Genomic DNA, 25,603 nt, shown 5'->3' on the forward strand with positions numbered 1-25,603 from the left:
TACCCCTTGAAATTTTCTACATTTTGTCACGTTACAACCAAAACTGTAAACGTATTTTATTGGGGTTTTATGTGATAGACCAACACAAAGTGGCACATAATTGTGAAGTGGAAGGAACATGATAAATGGTTTTCAAATAGTAAAAAAAAAAAAATGTGAAAAATGTGGCGTGTATTTGTTGTATTCAGCCCCCTTTACTCTGAAACCCCTAACTAAAATCTAGAGTAACCAACTTCCTTCAGAAGTTACCTAAATTAGTAGGGTTGTCCCGATACCACTTTTTTAGGACCGAGTACAAGTACCGATACTTTTTTTTAAGTACTCGCCGATACCGAATACCGATACTTTTTTTTAAATGTGTCCCCAAATGTCCCCCACGAATGCAGCCATGTCCCCCACAGATGCAGCCATGTCCCCCACAGATGCAGCCATGTCCCCCCACATATGCAGCCATGTCCCCCCACATATGCAGCCATGTCCCCCCACATATGCAGCCATGTCCCCCCACATATGCAGCCATGTCTCCCCATACCTAGATGCCGCCGCCGCCTAGTTAATCAGCGTTCGGGGAACATTACAGCTTTCATTTGAATAGCTGTCTGTTCCCCGCCGCGCCGCGTATAGGCACTCCCCCTTGCTCGGGATTGGACGGGTGATCTGTACTTTTTAATAGACAGATCACCAGTCCAATCCCGAGCAAGGGGGAGTATCTATACGCGGCGCGGCGGGGAACAGACAGCTATTCAAATGAAAGCTGTAATGTTCCCCGCACGCTGATTAACTAGGCGGTGGCGTTGCGGTATGCGGCGACGGGGGGGGGGGTAGTATCAGATCTGGCATCGGGGGGAATTTGCGGGAGTACAAGTAATCCTGCAAATGCTCAGTATCGGTCCCGATACTGGTATCGGGAAAACCCTACTAATTAGTAAATAGAATCCACCCGTGTGTAATTTAATAGATGTTTATACAGCTGTTCTGTGAAGCCCTCAGAGGTTTGTTTGAGAACTTTAGTGAACAAACAGCGTCATGAAGGCCAAGGAACACACCAAACAGGTCATGGATAAAGTTGTGGAGAAGTTTAACCACTTCCCGCCAGAGGTACGTCATATGACGTCCTTGACTTTCAGTGGGAATATCTGACTGATGCCTGCAGCTACAGGTATCATCCAGATATTATCTTTTAGAGCCGGCGATTCTGTGCACATAAGAATGATCATAGCGGCAGTTCTGTCGCTTTATTGTTCTTACAGGCGACAAGACATCCCCTTCCTCTGGTGCTTCTCTGGGCTCTCCCGTGCCATCGGGGACCCGGAGAAAGAATCCGCCGTCACCGGGTGACAAGCATAGAGATTTCCGGTGACCAGATGGTCACTAGTCATCTCTATGACCGTCGGAGGCCCTGTCGCGATTGCGGCTGGAAAGCATTGGATCGTTAATTTTTTTTATCTCATTGCTTTCCAGCTTGGAGAAGAGATGTGGGGTCATATAGACGCCATATCTCTCTATGAAGAGGAACTGTCACACACCATTCCTATTACAAGGTTTACATAAAAGTGTTAAAAAAAAAAAAAATTATGAGAAAGTGTAAAAAAATAAAAGTATAATAAACAATAATAAAAAAAAAAAAAACAATTTAAAGCACCCCCATGCCCGTGTGCTTGCGTACAGAAGCAAACGCAAGTCCCACCCACACATGTAAACGCTGTTCAAACCACACATGTGAGGTATCGTCACATGCGTTAGAGCGAGAGCAACAATTCTAGCACTAGACCTCCTATGTTGCTCTAAACTGGTAACCTGTTAAAAAAAGGTAAGCATTGCCTATGGAGATTTTTTAAGTACCAAAGTTTTTCGCCATTCCATGAGTGTGTGCAATTGTAAAGCGTGACATGTTGGGTATGTATTTACTCAGCATAACATTATCTTTCACGTTATACAAAAAGATTGAACTAACTTTACTGTTTTTTTTTTTTATTATTCATTTTTTTAAACGCGTGCGTGCGGCATAAAAAGTTGCAACGACCACAATTTTATTCCCTAGGATGTCTGATAAAAAAAAACAACATATAATGTGTGGGGGTTCCGAGTGATTTCCTAGCAAAAAAATTATGATTTTTACATGTAAAAGAGTTGCAAAATAGGCCCGGATGGGAAGTGGTTAAAGCAGGGTCAGTTTATAAAAAAATATCCCAAGCTTTGAACATCTCACAGAGCACTGTTCAACCCACAATCCGACAATGTAAAGAGTATGGCACAACTGCAAACCTACCAAGACATGGCCGTCCACCTAAACTGACAGGTTGAGCAAGAACAGCATTAATCAGAGAAGCAGCCAAAAGGCCCATGGTGACTTTGGAGGAGCTGCAGAAATCCACAGCTCAGGTGGGAGAATCTGTCCACAGGACAACTATAAGTTGTGCACTCCACAAATCTGGCCTTTATGGAAGAGTGGCAAAAAGAAAGTCAATGTTGAAAGCAAGTCATAAAAAAAAAATCCCATTTGCAGTTTGCGAGCAGCCATGTGGGGGACACATAAAACATGAGGAAGAAGATACTGTGGTCAGATGAGACCAATATTGAACCAATTGACCCAATAGCAAAATGCTATGTGTGGCGGAAAACGAACATTGCACATAACCCTGAACACACCATCCCCACTGTGAAACATGGTGGTGGCAGCATCATGTTGTGGTAATGCTTTTCCTCAGCGGGGAGAAGGAAGCTGGTCAGATTTAACGGGAAGATGGATGGAACCAAATACAGGGCAATCTTAGAAGAAAACCTGTTAGAGTCTGTACAAGACTTGAGACTGGGGCTTAGGTTCACCTTCCACCAGGACAATGACTCTAAACTTACAGCCAGAACTACAATGAAATGGTTTAGATCAAAGCATATTCATGTGTTAGAATGGCCCAGTCAAAGACCTAAATTGCAATTGACAATCTGTTGTTCACAGATCCAATCTGACAGAGCTTGAGCTATTTTGCAAAGAACAATGATCAAAAATTTTACTCTCTAGCTGTGCAAAGCTGGTAGAGACATGCCCAAAAAGACTTGCAGCTGTAATTGCAGTGAAAGGTGGTTCTACAAAGTATTGACTCAGGGGGGCTGACTACAAATGCATGCCACGCTTTTCACATTTATTTGTAAAAAATACAAATTGCAAACTAGTTATCATTTTCCTTTCACAATTATGTGCCACTTTGTGTTGGTCTATCACATAATGTTCCAATAAAATACACTTAGGTTTTTGGTTGTAACATGACAAAATTTGTAAAATGTCAAGGGGTATGAATACTTTTTCAAGGCACTGTATACCACCCTCCACCCCCAAAACTTAAAATTTAACCTGGAAAAAATGATTCCCTTACAGTCCAAACTTTGTTTGTTCTGGATGACTTTGGTTGGCTTTGAAAATCTATTCAATGGGCACAAAGACACCAATTAAGGAGCTTTTTATTTTACAAATGTATGAAAGCGTCTGTGGCCACTGGGGAGAAGGTTTACCCTCCAACATGACAATGATCCAAAGCACACAGCAAAATGACCACACAGTGGTTAAGGGAGAAAAAGGTACTTGCATGGCTTAGTCAGAGCTCAGACTTAAACCATATTGAAAATCTGTGGAATGACTTGGAGACTGCAGTCCACAAAGTCACCGTCACTCTGCACCTCTGCACTTAAACGAACTAGATCACACCAAGATTGGCAAGATCAAATGCTTCTGATTTTCAAAAGTGGCACAGTTCACATCACTTCCGGGTTACTTGGCTGTAATGTCATTGTTTCTTGGTTACAATATTATAGAGCCGATCGGGTCTTTGCTGGGCTCTATGATCAGCCGAGACTCTCGCTGGGCAGGGAGATCTCAGTACAGCCATGGAGGGTGGCAGGAGGGGGTGGAGGGGGCGTCCCCTCCTCTTTGTAAGCCACTAGGATTGCTTTTACAAGAGAGCTGACCAGTGGCTCTAAAACACAGGACTGGGATGATGCCTGCAGCTGCAGTATAACCCAGTATAACCACTTGAAGTTTAGCGACGTACGGGCGGGTACGTCGCTGGTTGGCAAGAGGATAAATATTACAACAAAAAACTGACAGAGGTTTTTAGCTCTCCATACTTTATGAAAAATGAAAACAGTTCAGGGTGTAGTTGGTCTGTAACCCAGCTCCAGCACAGAAATGTGTTCATACAATACAGGGTACAAAAACACTCTATTATTACTTCTGCACTGAAAGTAAATAGAATATCATCTATATTGGTATGAGTTTTGGAAGTTTACATAGGAAGTTTACATAATGCACAGAACTGCAAATTTCATCAGCATTAAATGGTATATTGACATTTGTCAGAGCTTACAGAAGTCTATTTAAGGAGTTAGCAATGCCACTGGCTTTGGTGTGCAATAGGAACTGATTTTCTCTTCAAACTCAATAGGAATGCAAAAGCAGCTTGATGCAACTAAGAATGGCAAATCCAGGTAAAAAGGAGGTCAAATACACCTATGAATAAACTCAGAAGCATCCAAGACCCCTTTCACACTGGGGCGGTGTGGGCGTCAGCGGTAAAGCGCTGCTAGTTTTAATTACGCATTTACAGCCATAATAGCAGCTCTTTGGCGCTGCTAGCGGGACGCTTTTAACCCCCCAAAAGAGGCAAAAGTGCCCTCTAGCGCTGCTTTCAAAGCGTTTTGAAAGCGGTGACCATTCACTTCAATGGCCAGGGGCGGTGAAGAAGCGGTGTATACACCGCTCCCCCACTGCCCCAAAGATGCTGCTTGCCGGACTGCAAGTGCACCACTACAGTGTGAAAGCACAGTTGCTCTCTATTTTTAGGCACTCTGCCAAATTTGTAGAGGCCGATCTGCTAACTGTAAAGATTTATTGCTGCTCAGGACCCTGGGCTTCAGCAAAATGGCAGCCTCCAGCAAGAAGAAACATGAGCAATGCTGGAGGAAATTTACAGCACACACCAATTTTGGTAGCATAATTAATAATGTGGAATGCATGTTCTTCGCTAAGGAACATTTTTTTTATTAGATTGTTATAGGTAAAGTTCTGCTTTAAAGTTCAGTGATATATTTATGCAGACTTGAAAGAATAGATTTTGTTCTATATTTTATCCTAGTAACTAGTGTTTGATCCTGTAAAGAAAATACTAGCAGTATAAAAAACAATGTTATATTTGAACTAATTTCAAGAACCCACTTGAAGTGTTTGTGAAGTCCAAATTGCAAGCAACTGCCAGACCCTCTATTAGAGCCTGGCATACCACACTATGGAAGTTATTTAAAAAAACAAGTGTTCTAAATACTTATTTACAACCGGCTTTAGGCTGGTCACATGACTTGTTGCCGCTTTACAGCTACAAGACAGGGCTTCTGCGGGAGGAGCCGTGATCTCCCTCTGACATCAGCCGGGGAGATCACATGACTGCTCGGCTCCCCCTGCAGAAGCCCTGTCTCGTAGCTGTAAAGTGGCCATGAGTCATGTGACCGGCCTGAAGACAGCTGTAAATAGGCATTTAGAACGCTCGTTTTGAGAAATTACTTAGTGTGGTATTCCAGGCTCTAATAGGAGCTGACAGGCAAGGAGGAGGGGGTGAGGGGGGAGAGGAGAGCAGAGAGGACAGCAGCGTACGACTTAGGGATACACTCTGACCACGGTGGTCATGGCTCAGTAGCCCTGGTTATGGTGGTCAGTATAGAGAGACCATAAAGGAAATGGCAGGTTCAGGGAAGTAGATTACACTCTGCTGTTTAACCTGCTTTATATTGTGTATGTTTTTTGAGGGGGGGGGGGGTTAACACACACTTTAATTAGACAACTAAATACAGCCGGCTACTGTGGTTTATCTCACTGGCTCCCTTGCAGTTGTACCAGTTTTTCTACACCAATTTGTGCACTGGAAGCCAGGCAATCACACCTGTTTTTTCATTTGTTATATGACCTACAACAATCTGATTACGAAAGAAATGCTGGATGCTGTTGGGAACAGCTCTTGGTAAATGTGTCTATTAAATGATTGGTGGGTGTGAGGAATGCCAAGACTTACCTGTCGCCGAATGATGTCCAAGTTGTCTTTAGCCTGGTAAACTAGGGTTTGCACTTCATGAAAATCATCAATGTTCTTCTTTTCTCTGAAAGCATCTCTTATCCTTCTGATGGCATAGGTTCTAAGAAGGGAAACGTAATGTATCAGGCAACACCATAATTACTTAATTTAACATTTTTAATATATTAAAAACTACAAAAATGAAAAGAGCACATGGGGTCCCCATGCCCAATATAGTGAGAACAAGTCTGAATATATTTTTTAGGCTAATACACTACACTAGGCTAATACACTACAAGTCCTGCAATGGGCACAGTTGTATACTGCAGGGATATGGGCACATCCATTGTGACTATATGCCTGATAGGAGTAGTGATAGCGGCATCACTTCTCCTGTCAGCCAAGCGCTGGAAGTAATGAGAAGAGCAGTAGAGAACCAGGAGGCAGAGGCAGTTGAAAATAGTAAGCCAAATATTGCAAATAATGGGACACTATGGAATTCATACTGTGCATAGGATATTATATACTGTATGTAAGCAATGACCTACTTCAATACAAAAATTGTGAGTTCCATTAAAGAGATTCTTCTATAGTAGTTTGTGCCTTCACAACCTACCTTTTGTTTATAAGGAATGTATCAGCTGGACTCCTAAAGCATTTGAGTCAATTGGTGAAGAGAGTTGGCTTTATTCTGGGTGCAGACATGGGGGAACGCTGAGATTTCCAGAATTACCAAAATATGCAAGCAAAATGTGTGGGTACTCAAATGTATCAAGATATAGTTGATGCACTTACTGCTCTTATACCCTACCAAGATATCATAAATAAAATAAAATTGTAAAAATGTTCGAAATTTTGTGTTATAAACTTGGGCATACATGTGTTATCACATATGTGGTATAAAACATTAATATTTATGTAGTGCATAAATACCATACCTATAAAAAAAATGATATAATCAGTTTAGGCCGATATATATTCTTCTAGATGTTTTTGAAAATACAAATAAAAAAATCACAATAGGCTTGATCGGTTTGCACGAAGGTTATAGCGTCTACAAAATAGGGGATAGATTTATGGCATTTTTATTATTTCTACTAGTAATGGGGCGATTTTTAGTGGGACTGCGACATTGCAGCGGACAGATTGAACACTTGACACTTTTTTGGGACCATTGACATTTATACAGCGATCAAAGCTATACATAGCCACAGATTTCTGTGCAAATGTCACTGGCAGGGAAGGGGTTAACACTAAGGGCAAACAAGGGGTTAACTGTGTTCCCTCATGTGTGTTCTAACTGTAGGGGGGTGGGCTGCCAGGGACATGACAGAGATCACTGTTCCCGATCACTGGGAACGGTAGCTCTCTGACATGTAACCTGTCAGAATGGGGAATCACTGATGCAGTTCCCCCGTTATGCCTCTGTAATAGGCGATCGCGGGCAGACAGAGTCCACCCGACCCGCAGGCACGCTCCCGTCAGCTATCGTGCCTGCGCGAGCCGTCGTACAGCTACAGCGATTTGTGCAGGAGAGCCGACCTGCCACTGTATAACAACGGCGCCTGGTCGGCAATCTGTTAAGGAGGGGGTGGGCTCCTTCCGGGCTTACCTGCCCTCTGCCGATCCATTATAATGTATGCGCTTCTACTATGGAGGCTCTCAAAAAAGGTATTGAGTTAAGACTGCGGATAATAATGGGGTGCCTTGTTGTGGCCTCTGCAGCTTATGCATGTACTGTATTCGCAAAAGTGTTGGAATTTCCTTTGGTTTTGTTTTATCCGTGTATAAATGCTTGATACCTATTTTATTGAAGCGAGTGTGTATTTCACAAAGTGCACTTAGAGGATTTGAGCGCTGACACAGTGGCACAATATTCTAAAGCATGGACACTGGTGATATAAGGAGTATCTAAATGCACTAGAAATAAAAGTTCTTCCAGAGGATGCTGGATTGCGTTTAGGCTGCTGCTCATCCGTTTCCAGTGAAATCACCTCTGGCAGATGTTTTCTGGTCTGTGGAACGCACACCATCTCTGTGGTAAGGGCTGTCTATCATGGTGCCTTCACGGTACAGATAAATTTGAGTGCAGAGATTTTAAGTGTATTATATGTGCTAATAAAGCGGAAGTAACCCCAACCACCTTAGTGGAGGGACTGAGATAATCATACATGTCATTGTAGACCTCAAAAATCCAGTTCCAGAAAGGGCAAACTCGACTACAGTCCCACCACACATGAAGGTAGGTTCCTTTACCCCTGTGACAGTGTCAGCAGACATCAGTAGTGTCGGGGAAGAGTCTATGGACCGTGACTGAATCCCTATACCACCTAGACAATAATTTGTAATTCTTCCTGTGTGAACCTGGAGATAGATGATTTGTGCTTGAATGTAAACTAAGTCTGCCATTGACCCGGGGATATATCAATCCCCAAATCTCTGGACCGTTTCTGCATAAAGTTTGGCAGTTCATTATGGGTATAGGACAGAATTTCTTTATCAGAGATAGAGTATGTCTGGGGGGTCTGAAAAAGACTACACAGTTTCTCAAAAGCTGAAAGTGGTCTGTGTACCCATCTGGAGAATTGTAGGGTTTTGCTAAATTCTGACAAGGACAGCGTGGATAACCAATTTGTTTTAATGAGGGACTGATGATCGGCCGTGATTGGAACGACCCATGGTGGTGTGAACAAACTGCCTTGCCGTGGGCCATTGAGTCCTTTCACAAAAACCTCAGTGCCCTAAGGTATTATAAGCAGGCAGAGCTGGGCTATCAACCAAGGGGGTCAGTGGACATTGCAAAGGTGGCTTGTTGACAGCACCATGTAAAGCGGCCACGTTAAGGGGGAAGTTCAGTCATGGTGTGAAATTTTGCATTATATCCCCATAACAGAGCTTGGAGGTCCACCAGAGACATGTCATGCTCTATGATCGTGGAAGGTTTGGTTAAAGGATGGGGAATACATTCAAGTAGTCTAGAGAATATGGCTGAGGTATGATAGATCTGAAAGTCTGGGAGACCAATTCCCCCATCGAGTATGTGAGAGCACAGCGTTTTATGTTTAAGTCCGGAAGGGTGATGAATATCCATATGAATTTGATCACTATAGAACGGAGTGTGTTAAAAAAGGCACAGGGGAGGGTGATTGAGAGGGCTTGAAATAGATATAAAAGTTTGGGGAGAATGTCCTTCTTGAGGACATTCATTCCGCCAAACCATGATGGCTTTAGATGGTGCCATGATTCCAAGGAGTGTCTAATCTTAAGCCTCGTACACACAATCAGATTTTCCGATAGGAATTGTGTGATGACAGACCGTAGGTGAAAAATCCGACCATTTGTATGCTCCATTGTTGTCGGATAATCTGCGGACAAATGTTGGATGGCAGGCTTTAATTTCAATAGTTTTGTATTGAATTTTAACCAGATAACATAGGGAAAGTATGAAGACACATATACTATTCGACAACAAAACAGTGTACATCAGGTATCACAATGCAGTAGATCTAGATCAAGTACATAGTAGTACAGTATACAATCTGACAGAAGGAAAAATGCATGACCAAGATACCCATATGTTGTGATAAGGCTGAGAAATATAAAAACTTTACCATAAAACAATAGCAGAATGGTAATTAACAAAGATAGAGAGAAAAAACAAAATCACAAAGAAAAAAAAGAGGAGCCACATCAGAACTAAATTAAACAGAGAATGCAGTTAGATATAACGAGTCATTATCCACTGTAGTGAAAATCCTGTATAGAATCTCATGAGTAATACCAACTATTCCAGGGTTCCCAAATCCTATCTATCTATAGCAGAGTGGCCCCCAGTCCCCAAGGCAAAAAGTTGTTCATGGGTACCATGTGTATGGAGAATTTGTATTGTTTCGGTCAGGCTTGGGGGTGTCATATCCCTCCAATTCCTGACCAAAGCCAATCTAGCCGCCAACAGTATATGGGACAACAAATTTCGTAGGTGATATGGGACTAAATCCATTTCCAGAAATAGCAGCGCCATCCCCGGTTCCGGAGACAAAGTAATATTAAGCACCTGAGCTACTAAGTTGTATATCAGGGTCCAGTAGTGGGTGATTTTAGGGCATGCCCATAGCAGGTGATACAAGGTACCCGTACTCCCACAGAGTCTCCAACAATGGGAGGACCCTCCAGGAGCAAATCTAGATAAACGGTAAGGAGTGAGGTACCAGCGTAACGTTTGCCACTGTTCCTCTGAGTATACTTTGTTGAAGTCTTTTTCCCACGCTCGCATAGGAAGTGACTTCAAGAACACCCATTTATTTTGGAGGCGAGAATAAAACAACGAGATACCTTTAACATTGTGGGACTTTGAAAGGTAATACTGAGGGATTTGCCACGGGAGGGAAATAGAAGCCCCAGTGAACTTTTTTAAAAAGTGGAAAATTTGCATATACCTATAGTGTTCAGTCGAGGGCAGAGAGCTCTACCTGTAGGGTTCTAAAGGTATCTGCTACATTCAGTTCTCCTCTCGGTTCCCACTTAGTAAGAATATACCCAGTATAAAAAAAAGGGACAAGGCTGATAGAGGAAGTCTCAGAGGAGTGATTTTGTATGAAGGGAATGTATGCAACGTAAGTGACCTCCATGCGGCGATGGATGCGTGGATAGTTGGACCCATCATAAGAGGTGGACGAGGAAGGGAGGGGCTAGATAGGTAAGTAGTTAAAAAGGTTCTCCCCTGGAACCTGTTGTCTTTCAAGAAGGGACCAAAGGATAGGCACAGAGGAAGGGAACCAGTTCTTCAATTGGGCAAGAATGGAAGCAGTATGGTAATCTCTAATGTGTGTATGACCTATTCCCCCTGCTGACCTGTGTTTTACGATTCTACTAAAATGCACAGCGAGCCCGCTTTCCTCCCCATAGGAACTTATTAATTAATGATTGCAATGAGGAAAAGAAAGAGGTGGGGATCGGAATGGGCAAGGTTCTAAAAAGGTAAATCAGCTGGGGGAGGATCTGCATTTTAAAAAGCAGCTAGACGACCCGACCAAGACAGTTCAAACCTTGCCAGGTTGCTCAGCTTGGGGGGGGGGGAGCGACTGCAGTAAAGGGTAAAAGTTCTCTCTAGCCAAATCGGAAGTCTTAGAAGTAAGAGTTATTCCTAGGTACGATATTCCTGTATCCCTCCACACATATGGGAACCGCTGGCTTAAGGATTGTTGAATCTCTGGTGGGATACCCAGACCCAAAATGTAGGATTTGGTGTCATTAACTTTATAGTAGGACACTGATGAAAATAATTGTAACGCCTCGTGGACTGAGATCAAAGAAGATTCCACATCAGAAAGCATCAGGATGATTTCATCCGCAAAGAGGCTTATGGTGTGCACTGAGTCCTTGCTCTTAAACCCACTAATCTGAGGATGGGAACGAATACAAGTGGCTAATGGCTCCATAAGTAAATTAAATATGAGCGGGCACCCCTGGCATGTCCCATTAGATATATTAAAAGGAGTAGATAACATGCCGCATATATACACCTGGGCCGAGGGGTTTGTATAAAGCGCCATTATGGCAGAGTGTATCCCACCCACAAATCCAAACTTGGTAAGAACTTTCACCAGGTAGTCCCAGTGTATTATGATTCCACAGAACCATAGGATCAGCGACAGAGTTAGCATTGCAAGAAAAAAAATCAGTCAGTTCCTTCTGCAGCTGGACCCTTGAACAACTATCCTGGATCAACCTCGAGTTGGACCGCCAGACGAAGCATGAATTCACGCCTGGCGAGTCAGCATCCGAGAGTGTCACCGAGGCATGGTCCGACCAGGTGATGTTGATTTTAGAGACAGTAATTTTGGGTAGCAGCCATTTGTTCGTAATAAAAAGATCCAGCCTAGTGTACACCCTGTGGCATGTCGAGAAAAAGGAGAAGTCCCTCTCTGACCCATGTAAACACCTCCAAACATCGTAGAGCTCTTGTGAATGAAGAAGTGGTTGCAGCGAGTGGCGATGCCTGTTAGAGCAGGATGTTGAGTCCATCTGAGAGTCAGGTGGAAGATTAAAGTCTCCGCAAATTAGAAGGTAGCACCTCTGCACTTGCTTAACTTTCCTGAGGACCTGATGCATAAAGCAAATTTGATGTTTGTTGGGTGCATACACATTAACCACAGTATATGTGGTGGAGGCGATGCCACAGACAATGATGTGGTACCGGCCCAGGGGATCCGCCAACTCACTATGTTTTGCGAATGCTACCGTGTCTCTAATCGCAGTAAGCACCCCGCCTTTTTTAGCCGGGGCGCTCGCAGTGAACACATGAGGGAATTTAGGATGAGAACATGAGGGCATCTTCTGCTTGTGGAAGTGAGTCTCTTATGCACAGACTACATCACCTTTATGCTGGATCACCTCACTCCACAAGGATTTTTTTTTTCACCGGATGGTTTAAACCCTTGGCGTCAATTGTCAAGAAGGTGACAGTCATGGTGATTCTTGCTCAAGAGTCAGTGTAAGAGAATGTATGGGTAACACTTACATTTAGAAGCCATAGTTCTGGTTCCGGTAGGCAGTGAAAAATTCCATCCATCAGGCGGACAATCCTGTAGGCACTTAAAGTATTTCAAGTGTAGAAGCACATCTAACTGCAAAAAAAAGCTCCAAACGAATAAAAAAATAAAGTTTCAACAAAATAAACATAGAAAACCTCAAGGGATTTGAATAGGCCATGTTGACCTGGGTGTAGCGTACAAGAACGCTAGCTTAGAATAGGGGGAAAAGTCTAGCTCGACAAATGAACTCCACAACAGGGACCACAAATATGATTAAGCACTGAGTAGTTGTACAGCCCAGCGGACATGTTAGCGGTGTGAGCGGGCATTTTTAGAATTAACCAGCTGCCAATCATCCGTGGTGTGGGATGGATCCTCATTGTTTGAGCCCCAGGGCATGTCTTCAGGTATAATAAGCCAGGATTTAAGCAGTTCCAGCCCCTTGGAGAGGAAATCAACCATGTAATCTTTCCCTTCTTTGGCGATGGTCAGCTTGGTTGGAAACCCCCACTTATAGGCTATGTTGTGATTGCGTAAGGCCTTGGAGATGGTGTTCAGGCTGCGCCGTTTCTGCAGCGTGTATTGAGACAGGTCTGCGAAAAACTGCAGGATTCTTGTGTTGTGCTGGGATAAGATCCTTGTTGCGCGCCGCCAGCATCAGACAATCTTTTATATTAACCACTTGCTTACTAGGCACATAAACCCCCTTCGTGCCCAGGCGAAATTTCAGCTTCCGGCACTGCGTCGCTTTAACTGACATTTGCGCGGTCGTGCGACGTGGCTCCCAAACAAAATTGACGTCCTTATTTCCCCACAAATAGAGCTTTATTTTGGTGGTATTTGATCATCTCTGCGATTTTTATTTTTTGCGCTATAAACAAAAAAAGAGCGACAATTAAAAAAAAAAAAAAAAATTATAAATATATATATATATATATATATATATATATATATATATATATATATATATATATATATATATATATATATATATATATATATATATATATATATATATAATTTTTTTTTTTTTACTTGTTGCTATAATAAATATCCCCATTTTTTTTTTTTAAAACTTTTTTTTTTCTCAGTTAAGGGCGATACGTATTTTGACGTATTTTTGTAAAAAAAAATAAAAAATAATAAATCGCAATAAGCGACTGGTTTGCGCAAAAGTTATAGCGCCTACAAAATGGGGAACAGAATTATGATTTTTTTTTTTTTTTTTTTTTACTAGTATTGGCAGCGATCTGCAATTTTTATTGAGACTGCGATATTGTGGCGGACGTATCGGACACTTTTGACACAAATTTGGGACCATTCACATTTATACAGCGATCAGTGCTATAAAAAAATGCACTAATTACTGTATAAATGTGACTGGCAGGGAAGGGGTTAACACTAGGGGGTGAGGAAGGGGTTAAATATGTATCCTGGGTGTGTTCTAACTGTGTGGGGGGAGGGGGGTGACCGATGCTGTGTCCCTATGTACAAGGGACACAGATCGGTCTCCTCTCCTCTGACAGCACGTGGAGCTCTGTGTTTACACACAGAGCTCCACGTCCCTGCTGTGTTACCGACGATCGCGTGTACCCGGCGGACATCGCGGCCGCCAGGTACACGTATCGGCTCCCCAGCGATGCGCCGGGACAGTGTTTACCCGCTGCACGCCCCCCAGAGGCGCGCGCGGGTAATGCACATAAAAGGACGTCTAAAGACGTCCACTCGGCACTTGAGACGCGCTGTGGACGTCTTTTGTCTATAGCGCGGGTCTCAAGTGGTTAAAAAAATGTAGGCGCAATATAATGTCCCTGGGCACTTTGTCAGGTAGATGGGAAGGATTAGGCAACCTGTGGATCCTATCTATGGTAATGTATATTGCTGACAGATCAGGCTGGATTTAGGTGATAATTTGGGTGACATGCTGGCGCAGATCCGATTGTGGAATAGATTCGGAGACCCCCCTTTTTTTAAGGTTGTTCCTCCTCGAACAGTCCTCAATATCTGCAATTTTAGCTTTAACTGCCTCCATCTCGTCATCCCTGGCATCATGTGCATCTACCAAGTTGTTTATGGTGGCTGCAAACTCCCCCATTTTAGTCTCCACATGATCCACTCTAGCAGACACAGTCTGCAAATCCTTCCCAAACTTGCGGACACATGCCATCATATCGCCATGAAGCGAGCTTCTGAGGGATACCAGCATGTCCTTAAGTGTGGTGTCCAGCACAGGCTGGTTACTGGCAGGGAAGTGGTTGATAGAATCAGGGAGCTCCCTGGTGTCATCCCCAGAGTCTAGACCCACAATAACCTCCTGGGAAGGATCCATGCCATCCAGCTTGAGCTGCGTCTTTTCTGGACTCCCAGAAGCAAAAAAGAGGACACAGGGGATGATTTCCTGGATGATGGCGAGTTTCTTTTGGGAGGTTCTTCTTATTTTGTGGTAGCTGTGGAGTGCTGGCCGCGGAAGGCATGGGGGACTCGGCGCCATCTTGCCTCTGCTCTCATGTGAAGTATTCGGTCAGCTTCTGCGGCCGCTGGGGACCTTTCCGCTTGTTCGTCATAGCGGGGGTAGTCAGCGGGTTGTAATCGCCAAGGAGGGGTGTCACGATCGCTGCTATTCGGGCTGTAATGAGCCACTGTGTCCCTGTTGTGATCGGAGCTCCGCTCTCATGCGGCCAATCTCGGTCCTCGTCAAGCTCCGCCCCCGGATGGCAGGCTTTAAAACTGTCCGAGAACAACAGTCTGTGGTCGGATTTTCCGATCGTGTGTTCACAATGCCGTCGGACAAAAGTCCAAAGTACAAACAAGCATGCTCGGAAGCAATGCTCACCTTTTTATTTTTTGCACATTGTTTCACCGCATGCGGTGTAGAGCCTTACATCTTATTTTCATTACACTATTATTTAATGTACATTGCTGGCACTAGATTATTGTTTTCACTCATTTACTTGATGTATACTATTCATGCGCTATATAAGTATTATTTTATAACATTATCCCATTAATGAATGGTTTACATATGTGATAAAGCTTGTATGCATAGGTTTACAGTATAATAACACAATTACCACTTGTTTTACACATTTCATTTCTGATTTATTGGTAGGTTATAAGAGCAGCACATCACTATATCTTGATAAAGCATTTGGGTGTTAGCAGATTGGCACACTTTAAATTATATGGGAGTGGCAGCGCAGGAGTAATCCTATTAATATGTGCATACTCTTAAATGCACTTTTTGGCTTATTCAATGGCAATTTTTCTTTAAAAAAATAAAATAAAAAATCTTTAATTTAAAAAAAGACAAAAGGCATACAGTCAATTTCTTGTTTGAGGGCCAGTTTACACCACAACTCCATGTGGAAACCCACATTCTGCATGCATATTCAGCACCATATTCAAAACGCACTACACTTGCAATATGCAGCAGGTGTCAGTGTTACCTTACTGACACCCCAAGCAGGTGTCAGTGTTACCTTACTGCACCAGATTGTATGGTATGGCTTTTTGTGCGATCCAGAAACGCACAGCACATTTCTGTGTGATTCATGATGTGAACCGGCCATGAAGCACCATTTGTCCGATTAAAACCTTGGCCTGAACTGTCTGATAAAGTTCTAAAAATATATAATTTATTTTTAAATCAATAAAGCACATAGACAAAAAAAAAAAAAAAAAAAAGTTCAACCCACTGGCTCAAAATGTTATGCAAAATATTATAACTAACTACCCAATCTGCTACATATATTGTATTAATTTTGTCTTATAACCAAAAAAAAGCAAACTATTATAGTACTACTTTCAGATGATAAAAAAATAAGTGCTTGTACAGTAGTACTCTTTCGATACAAGGAGAACCGAAACAAGCCACTCAAACACTGTGCAATACAGTGGGTTTCCGGCCAGCAAATTATGCCACCGGATCAAACAATTATCACAAGATTATCCATAAGAAACTGAAAATGAACAGGAAATGAGGGCATTTCACATCTTCCTTAGTTATTAAACCAAATATTTTTTAATCAGAAAATGTTGTAACTTTTAAAATAATAAACTAGCATTTAGCATGGCAGGGAATGGCTGCATATAACCTAGAAAGTTCTGCTAATATAACAAATAAAAAGGGCACTTTGTGTGAACTACATAATCCCATGTGTACTATAATCCCATAATACTGTAGAAGAGATTTAAAGGGGTTGTAAAGGTACAATTTTTTCCCCCTAAATCGCTTCCTTTACCAGTGCAGTCTTCCTTTACTTACCTCATCCTTCGATTTTGCTTTTAAATGTCCTTATTTCTTCTGAGAAATGCTCACTTCCTGTTCTTCTGTCTGTAACTCCACACAGTAATGCAAGGCTTTCTCCCTGGTGTGGAGTGTTGTGCTCACCCCTTCCCTTGGACTACAGGAGAGTCAGGATGCTCTCTACGTTGCAGATAGAGAAAGGAGCCGTGCGTTAGTGGGGGTACTCGTGCATGCTTTCTCCCGAGCCCCCATATGTGTGTCAGTGGACATAGCTGCATGGATCCACCTTCCCCTTATTGGCTCCCCCTGCTAGGTCTGGGCCAATGAAGAGGGAGAGAGCCTCTTCTCTCTTGCACATTGTTAGGTTGAGATCAGGCTCAGCAGTCCAAGGACCACGGCTATGGAACACTCTACCAATGAACATCCGCATGGAAGAAAACCATCGGGCCTTCAGGAAAAAACGTTTGCCTTGAGGCGATTCAGTTCGGATTTGTTATCGCTATATAAGTTACTCACTCAGGTAAGTATAAGGGGGGGTGGGGGGAGTTGCAAGGTATTTTACCTTCATCATAGAATGCATGAAGGTATAAAACCTTCTGCCTTTAGAACCACTGTAAAGTGATTGCAAACCCTCGCTTTTTTTTTTAAAGATAACACACATGCCTATACTTAACTTCTCTGCCACAATTCTTTCTTCTAGGGTGGCCCGCCAACGCTCCAAGCACCTCCTTGGGTGCCCCCTTTGCAAAGCTGCTTTTCATGGGGGCACTCGTGCAGGCTTGCTCCTGAGTCCCACTGTTGCATCCATTGACAGAGACAGCGGGATTCGGCCCTGCCCCCCCGCATCACAGCTTTTGATTGACAGCAGTGTGAGCCAACAGCTTCTGCTGCTATCAACCTGTCCAATGAGGAGAGCAACAGCGGAAGGAGCCGCTGCGCTCATGCACATAACTGGATCGGATGGGCTCGGGTAACAAAAAGGTGGTGTGTCTGAGGGGGGAGCTGCAGCAGCAAGGGTTTTTCACCCTAATGCATAAGTGCAAAACCTTAAGTCCCCTTTCACACTTATACGACTTGTCCCACGATTTTGGACTGCAAAATCGCATGACAAGTCATTCTTAATGATTTTCAATGACTTACATTCATATTGGCACGACTTTAAGTCGTGCCAACTTCAAAGTAGTCCCTACACTACTTTGGTGCAACCTCCATGCGAGTTGATGTTCATAGACCTCAATGTTAAACCCTCAAATAGCATGCAAATTGTAGCTGAATAATACACGATTTCAGTACAACTTTGTAAGCACAAGCAGCTTTTTGACCCTTGTCCCACCTAATCCTTTCCACATAGTAGCCCCTTCCAAGCACATTTTTCTAGCACACATTCACTTCCTGGTTATTCCCTCAGGAACAATGTGCTCCAAAACAGCCCAAAAAAAAAAAAAAAAAAAAAAAAAAAAAGATGTCCTTGTCCTCTGCTTCTCCTCCTCTTCTTCCTTGTGCACTGCTACTGCTGCAGCAGCAGCAATGACAACTGATGTGGCAATATATTAAGTAGCAAACATTTTCTGTCACAACACACCACACCACACCACACCACACCACAACAACCAGGAAGCAAACAGGAACTGGAAACAACTATGGCAGGGAAAGTCCTTGTCCTCCGCTTCTTCCTCATGCACTGCTACTGTTGCAGCAGCAATGACAACTGCTGTGGCAATATTAAGTAGCAAACATTTTCTGTCACAACACATCACACCACACCACAACAATCAGGAAGCAAACAGCAACTGGAAACAACTATGGCAGGGAAAGGAATTACCTCACACCATGTATGTTTTCATTAGTTAATGCCAAAGTTGTGGCAAAGTAGTACTGATCCAAAATCGCGGCAAAGGGGCCTAAGGCTTTACAACCACTTTAAGGAAAAGCTATCCCACACACAGTAGCAATGGCACAAACATGCACAACTTTTATGTAGAATACGATTAAACAATCAGTAGACCCAGAGATTTCACAATAGAAACTGGATTTCACATTTAGCAGCCTTCATCTTTGGATCTGTTTATTGTTGTGACAAGCACTGGTTGTTTTCACCTAAGCTATCTACGATTATGTGCTTTTTTTACTCCTATGATCAAGGAATTGTTCAGGTTTGAGGCAGGTTTACGTTAAGATGTTTCTCGATTGAGCCATAAAAAAAATACCAACTGTCAGTCTTGACAACTCTTATTGTCACAGATACAATCAAACAATTTTTATTACAAAGGGAAAGCAGAATGACTATTTTTTTGTGGATATAGTCGCCTGGCACCCAATTTTACAAGTTAGTAAAATTATACAAGTTTGTAGTTTGGAATGTTTGAAATGTTAAATATTTTGATGGGTTATAAACAAATAAATAAACAGTACTTGGGAATATAATTTTTCATCATTTTTGAACAGCAAATAAAAGAAACAACAAAAAGGGATGACAGAGATGAAACCTTTCCTTCAAGTTTATCCAGTCAAATTATCGTTGATCCGGTGTATTAAAATAACATCAAAGACAGTCATTTTTATCTTGTAAAAAAAAGAAAAGGGGGGGAAATGACAGATGTGCCCATTAGATGGTGCTAAACAGCCTTCAGGATGTCTTCTATGGGATCATTGACATTTTCCAGACACAGCTCATAAATAATGCATATTTAGTCCCAGGGATCGTGCTGGCTGTGGTGTGCCACCCTGCTGCCATGCACCAGCAGATGGTGTGTGCTTTTAATTAGGGCCCGTTCACCTAGAATGTGACATGGGGGTGTATTGTTAATAGAATTTATTAAATATGGAAGCTTACTCATTAAACAGCTGGTACCCTAGGATGGTATTTATTGTTCTTGGGACGAGAAAAAGTCTTAGCATTCATTGTGAAAGGTACTAGTGGTGCTAAGGCGAGTCTATTGTCTGCCTTTAATTGAAAGAAAACTGTGCTGGTAAGGAAAGGAAACAATCACGACTGACACAGAAAATAATAATTAACTTGGCTGATGTTGATGATCCGCATCATGTATCTAAGCACCACATAATGATTTTCACTAATCAAAGTTGCATTTATCACTTCCATAAACAGACAAAATTATCAAATGATTCATGCAATGTAAAATGCTGTGTAGTTAAAAACAAGCCATCTTTTTATGATCACTTTCTTGATTTTTGGCAGTTCCCCCACTAGAAAAATACCATTCTAATAAAATGAAAGATGCCTTAGAAGCTGTGTGATGGTAAACAGGGCTAGCTGGATTTCAATCCTCTGGCTATGTATGCACAGGTTCTGGATTTAGAAATTCATCCAGGCCTATGGAAAAATCCCTGAGTTGACCTCCATGTCAAAGAAGGGGATGGATCCTCCCAAGAGAGAAAAATAAATGAGGCTGGTATACAACAGCATGGAAAATAGATTGATTGATACATTCCAGGCTAGTGCTTTGGTTAAATGAAAAAAAGGGGAGAGAAAAATAAAATAAAACATATGTTGATCAGAACGGCTCAATGCACAAATACTTGGTGAAGCATTGGTTCTGTCGCACAATATAATGTATCAAGTGAACTGCTGACTGCAATGTCTGTCTTCCCCTGGCATAGTGTAAAATATATAATTAAGGGGTCTATTTAAAAAACTTTTGTTTAACAAAAGTCAGAAGCATTTGTGCAAGTTGAATGAAATGTTACTGTAATGTTTCTAAGCAATTCATTTCTGTATCCTCAGCTCCATCTAGTTGGAAGAATATGGTATCATTTTCTCATGGTATTTCAGAAAACTATACTGCATTTTGGTCACCAGATGGAGCAAACAGAAGGCATTAAAGTGGTTGTAAGGCTGTATTTTTTTTTTTTACCTTCATGCGATGAAGGCAGAAAACCTGTGTGCTCCTTCTAATACTCACCTGAGCCCCCTCTCGATCCAGCGATGTGCATGGGAGCCTCGGCTGTCCCAGGTCTCTCTCCTCATTGGCTGAGACACAGCAGTGGGAGCCTTTTGTCAATCACAGCCAGTGAGGCAATGAGGGGAGAGCAGCGGCTGTGCAGAGCTGCGGCTGCTCTATGTGTTTTATTAATGCACAGAGCGGGGCCTTTGGATAGAGCATGCACCAGTGCCCTCAGAGCAAAAGGCTTACTATTGGGGGCAATGGTCAAGGATGAGAAGCCAGGAGCGGAGGGCCAAGGAAGACGCTGCTCTGTGCAGTGGTTTTGCACAGACCAGGTAAGTATAACATGTTTGTTGTTAAAAAAAAAAAAAAAAAAAAAAGAACTTTAAAGTGGCTATAAAGGCAGAAGGTATTTTTTTTTATCTTAAAAGGGGTTGTAAAGGTACAATTTTTTCCCCCCTAAATAGCTTCCTTTACCTTGTGCAGTCCTCCTTCCCTTACCTCATCCTTCCATTTTGCTTTTAAACGCCCTTATTTCTTCTGAGAAATTCTCACTTCCTGTTCTTCTGTCTGTAACTCCACACAGTAATGCGACACTTTCTCCCTGGTGTGGAGAAAGCCTCTTGAGGGGGCGAGCAGGAGTGTCAGGACGCCCACTAACACACAGCTCCTTTCTCTATCTGCAAGAGGCTTTCTCCACACCAGGGAGAAAGTGTTGCATTACTGTGTGGAGTTACAGACAGAAGAACAGGAAGTGAGAATTTCTCAGAAAAAATAAGGACATTTAAAGCAAAATCGAAGGATGAGGTAAGTGAAGTAGGACTGCACTAAGGTAAAGCAAGCTATTTAGGGATTTTTTTTTTTTACCTTTACAACCCCTTTAAAGCGGGAGTTCACCCATTTCTGTTTTTTTTTCCCTCTTTTCCCCATAGCTGGATGCTCGTTTTGTCTAGGGGAATCGGCTATTTGTTTTAAAATATGAGCAGTACTTACCCGTTTTCGAGATGCATCCTCTCCGTCGCTTCCGGGTATGGGTCTTCGGGAGCGGGCGTTCCTTCTTGATTGACAGTCTTCCGAGAGGCTTCAGACGGTCGCATCCATCGCGTCACTAGTAGCCGAAAGAAGCCGAACGTCGGTGCGGCTCTATACTGCGCACCGACGTTCGGCTTCTTTCGGAAAATCGTGACGCGATGGATGCGACCGTCGGAAGCCTCTCGGAAGACTGTCAATCAAGAAGGAACGCCCATTCCCGAAGCCCATACCCGGAAGCGACGGAGAAGATGCATCTCGTAAACGGTAAGTACGGATCATATTTTAAAACAAATAGCCGATTCCCCTAGACAAAACGAGCATTAATCTAAGGGGAAAATGTGTTCTCCATGGGTGAACCTCCGCTTTAATGCATTCTATGACCCCCAATCCCTCCATTGCACTTAAGGTCCCATGTACACGGGACACTGCTTAACATATGTTCAGATGCGGTTGGATGCTTTTTTCAACTGCCTCTGAACTCATTCAATGTTATCCTATGTGATCCTATACACAGTCTTGTTAATTGCCGTTTTTAGGCAGTTGCGTTTAACAGCGTTTCTTTGAAAGCAAAAAAAAATAAAAAAATGGGTTCTGACACCGAAAAATTCCACGTTTCAGACGTCAAACACGACTAAATGCAGTAACCCGAGGATTGCAGCATTTCGTTTATAGGCGTTTTTGGCCATTAAAATTTTTTATTTTAAACGTGGGTTACTATCTGTCAAATTTAATCACTTAGGAGCAGTTGTAAAAACATCCCGTGTACATGGAGCCTAAAACCATTTAAAATTCCAAGTCTGGCTGTTTTAAATATTGGATTTTTTTTAAATCTGGCGCCCTAAGGGTCCTTTCACAGCTCAGCGGGGATCGCTCCGTTGATCCCCGCTGAGCCGGCGGATGACAGGGCGGTCCCCGCACACTGCGCAATCTCATAGGGATCATCCGTACACAAATGGATGAAAAAGCGGACATACAGTCCGCATGTGTGAAAGGGGCCTTAAGGCTTCAGTAAACCGGTAGTGATGTCGCTTCTGAGTTTCTAGATACGAGACCCAATCAAAGCCGATTCCGGTGGAACTGGAGAGCCCGAGCAGAGTGGTGGGAGAGGGGGAACGTCCCATCCCGCTGTTTGTGATAACGATCATGCGGCTGCTTAGCCGCATCGATTGTTATCACAAGAAACCGTTGGCTCTGAAAAACGGTACCGGGGCGACAACTTGTAGCAGAATGATGTACAGGTATGTGATTTTGTGGCAAGTGGTTAAACTACGTTTTTTTAGGTTTCTTTAGTTTTTTCCTGGTTTCTTGCCTGGGCAAATGATGTCAAACATCCCAGGAGTATTCAGGAGATGTTTTCCCAGCTATGTCACATGAAAAAGTATAACAAAATATTTTCAAAAAATATGAGGGGTGTACTCACTTTTGTGATATACTGTATGTGTTATTCTGATCTATCTTTAAAGTTTTTTAAGGATATTATATCTGCTTTTCCTATAAAGAGCATATTTTGTTATTTATATTTGATTTAGTTAACTTTGATAAATACTAGGGTTGTTACTAATTAAAATTTTCATGTTCGATTGATCTATTCTTTTTTTAAATCGATTAATCGACTAATTTTGATTAATTATAATGCACATAATTTTTTTTCGGATCACCACCATATATAGTCCCCACTGTAATATCCACAGACATCTCCCCCCACTGTAATATCCACAGACATCTCCCCCCACTGTAATATCCACAGACATCTCCCCCACTGTAATATCCACAGACATTTCCCCCCACTGTAATATCCACAGACATCTCCCCCCACTGTAATATCCACAGACATCTCCCCCACTGTAATATCCACAGACATCTCCCCCACTGTAATATGGTCCACAGACATCTCCCCCACTGTAATATCCACAGACCTCTCCCCCACTGTAATATGGTCCACAGACATCTCCCCCACTGTAATATGGTCCACAGACATCTCCCCCACTGTAATATGGTCCACAGACATCTCCCCCACTGTAATATGGTCCACAGACATCTCCCCCACTGTAATATGGTCCACATCTCCCCCACTGTATAGGTGCTTGCTTAGTGTTACCAGAGAAGCCGGCGAACACAAGCAGTTGAGGCCGGGTGATAACGTCAGCGTGCCGCTCTAGGTTCACCTAGGCCGCCGCCGGGGGGACCAAGATGGCCGCCGCTCCGGGAGCTAGGCCGAAGCCATGGCCTTTCCTATGGCCGAGGCAGCAGCGGAGCTCCGCGAAACACGTGGTGTGCCGATCCGCATATGGTGACCCCTTCGGATCACGGATCATTTACGATCCGTTGCACCACTAGTACCGATCAAAAAAATTTACGATTAAATCGAGGAATTAATCTTTAATTTCCACACCCCTAATAAATGCCTAAAAAAGTAGTGCAGTTTTAAAAGATAATAGGTAGTAAGAGTCTTAGTCTTAAAAATGTATTTGCTTATTACAGTAAAAAAAAAAAAAAAAAAAAAATGGGTTTGTGATTGTATATATGAAATATTGCAAATTAATATTATGCAGTCTTTTATCCAGCCACCAGGTCTCCTTGTCATATCTTTAACAAATCATAGCCTGTTATTAAACCTTTTGTTTACAGGATCTATAGCTCAGGCAGCAATTTATATAATGAAGTGGTTGACTCATTAGCAGTTACTAATCCCCCATCAGACAAGAAAGCCTCAAAGCAGACTTCACCATATTGACCCAAAACAATTGTAGTTTCTCTTTTGAAGGACACATTATTAAAGTTAAATATTAAACTGTTCATTTCCGCATGCACTTCTAAAATAAATGTAAAAAGAATATAGCTTGCATTTAAATGTATGCACTGTTTTTTCTTTAATTGGTTATTACTACATTAAAAGCTGCCCAGACATTGATTCTTAAATACAGGCCCCATTAGCCAACATTAAAAAGCTTCAATTCCAGGAATAAGAACATTGTTTAATTATTCCAAGAAAAAATGTGGGAAGATGTTACATGCAAGTCATTAGAGGCAGAAACAAAGAAAGCATTCAGCCAGCCACCTATTGGAGTGGGAGGGATAGTAATGGTAAAATAATGCTGAAAAATGGCTGAAGGTGAAAGATGAAGAGAGGCAGATGGATTTCCAATTTGTGACATGATAATCAGAGAAGCTAACAGTGATCCTCCTGAATCATCAATGTCTATTACATGAGCCAGTAAAAGAAACAAGTTAATGGCTTCACGGATCAGGGGGGAAATATAAAAGCACTGGAAGGGCAAGGGGACAAGATGTGCCGAGTAGTAATAAACAATCAAGAGCGGCAGGAGGTCTCGCCATTCAAGTGTCTGCGCTGATTTGTTAAGTGTATGTCTTGGGTACTTAGGAGCGTAACAGAATATATCCTACTACATGGGCAAAACCTTAGCTTCAACTGCTTCCTTTATCTCCAATCACAATTATTTCCCCCATTTAGCTAATAAACTATTTTTTTTTTTTTTTAAAGCGAATAAATTCAGGTTGATCCAATATTTAAATACTCATTCACAAAAATGATTAGTACTCACTAAGCTTTACAGAATGAGTAAATAATTCATGGCTTATAGACAAAATTTCCCTCAATACATTTTTTTTATTTATTTAAATCAGATTTGTTTGATTTTTATTAAATTTATTTTAATAAAATGCTTTTGGAGTAAAAAAAAAAAAAAAAAAAAAAAAAAAAAAATCGATCTAAAGATAGTCTTCTATTTAAGATACATGCATCATTGAGTTTATTAAGCATAAAATTGAGCTTGGTTATGTAGCATGAGGATGTATAATCTGCAATATTTCCATTTT

General features: G+C 42.2%; 1 protein-coding gene across 1 annotated transcript in view; it reads right to left on the reverse strand.

Moving 5' to 3' along the window:
* The window catches only part of LYRM4 (LYR motif containing 4), a 188,537-nt gene that overhangs the window by 154,625 nt on the left and 8,309 nt on the right, over positions 1 to 25,603 (reverse strand). Inside the window, exon 3 of the mRNA XM_040353666.1 lies at positions 6,054 to 6,174. Coding sequence (XP_040209600.1) covers positions 6,054 to 6,174 — 121 coding nt within the window. The remainder of the gene's footprint in view (positions 1 to 6,053; positions 6,175 to 25,603) is intronic.

The sequence above is a fragment of the Rana temporaria genome, chromosome 5 (assembly GCF_905171775.1).
Source record: "Rana temporaria chromosome 5, aRanTem1.1, whole genome shotgun sequence".
Classification (NCBI taxonomy): Eukaryota; Metazoa; Chordata; class Amphibia; order Anura; family Ranidae; genus Rana; species Rana temporaria.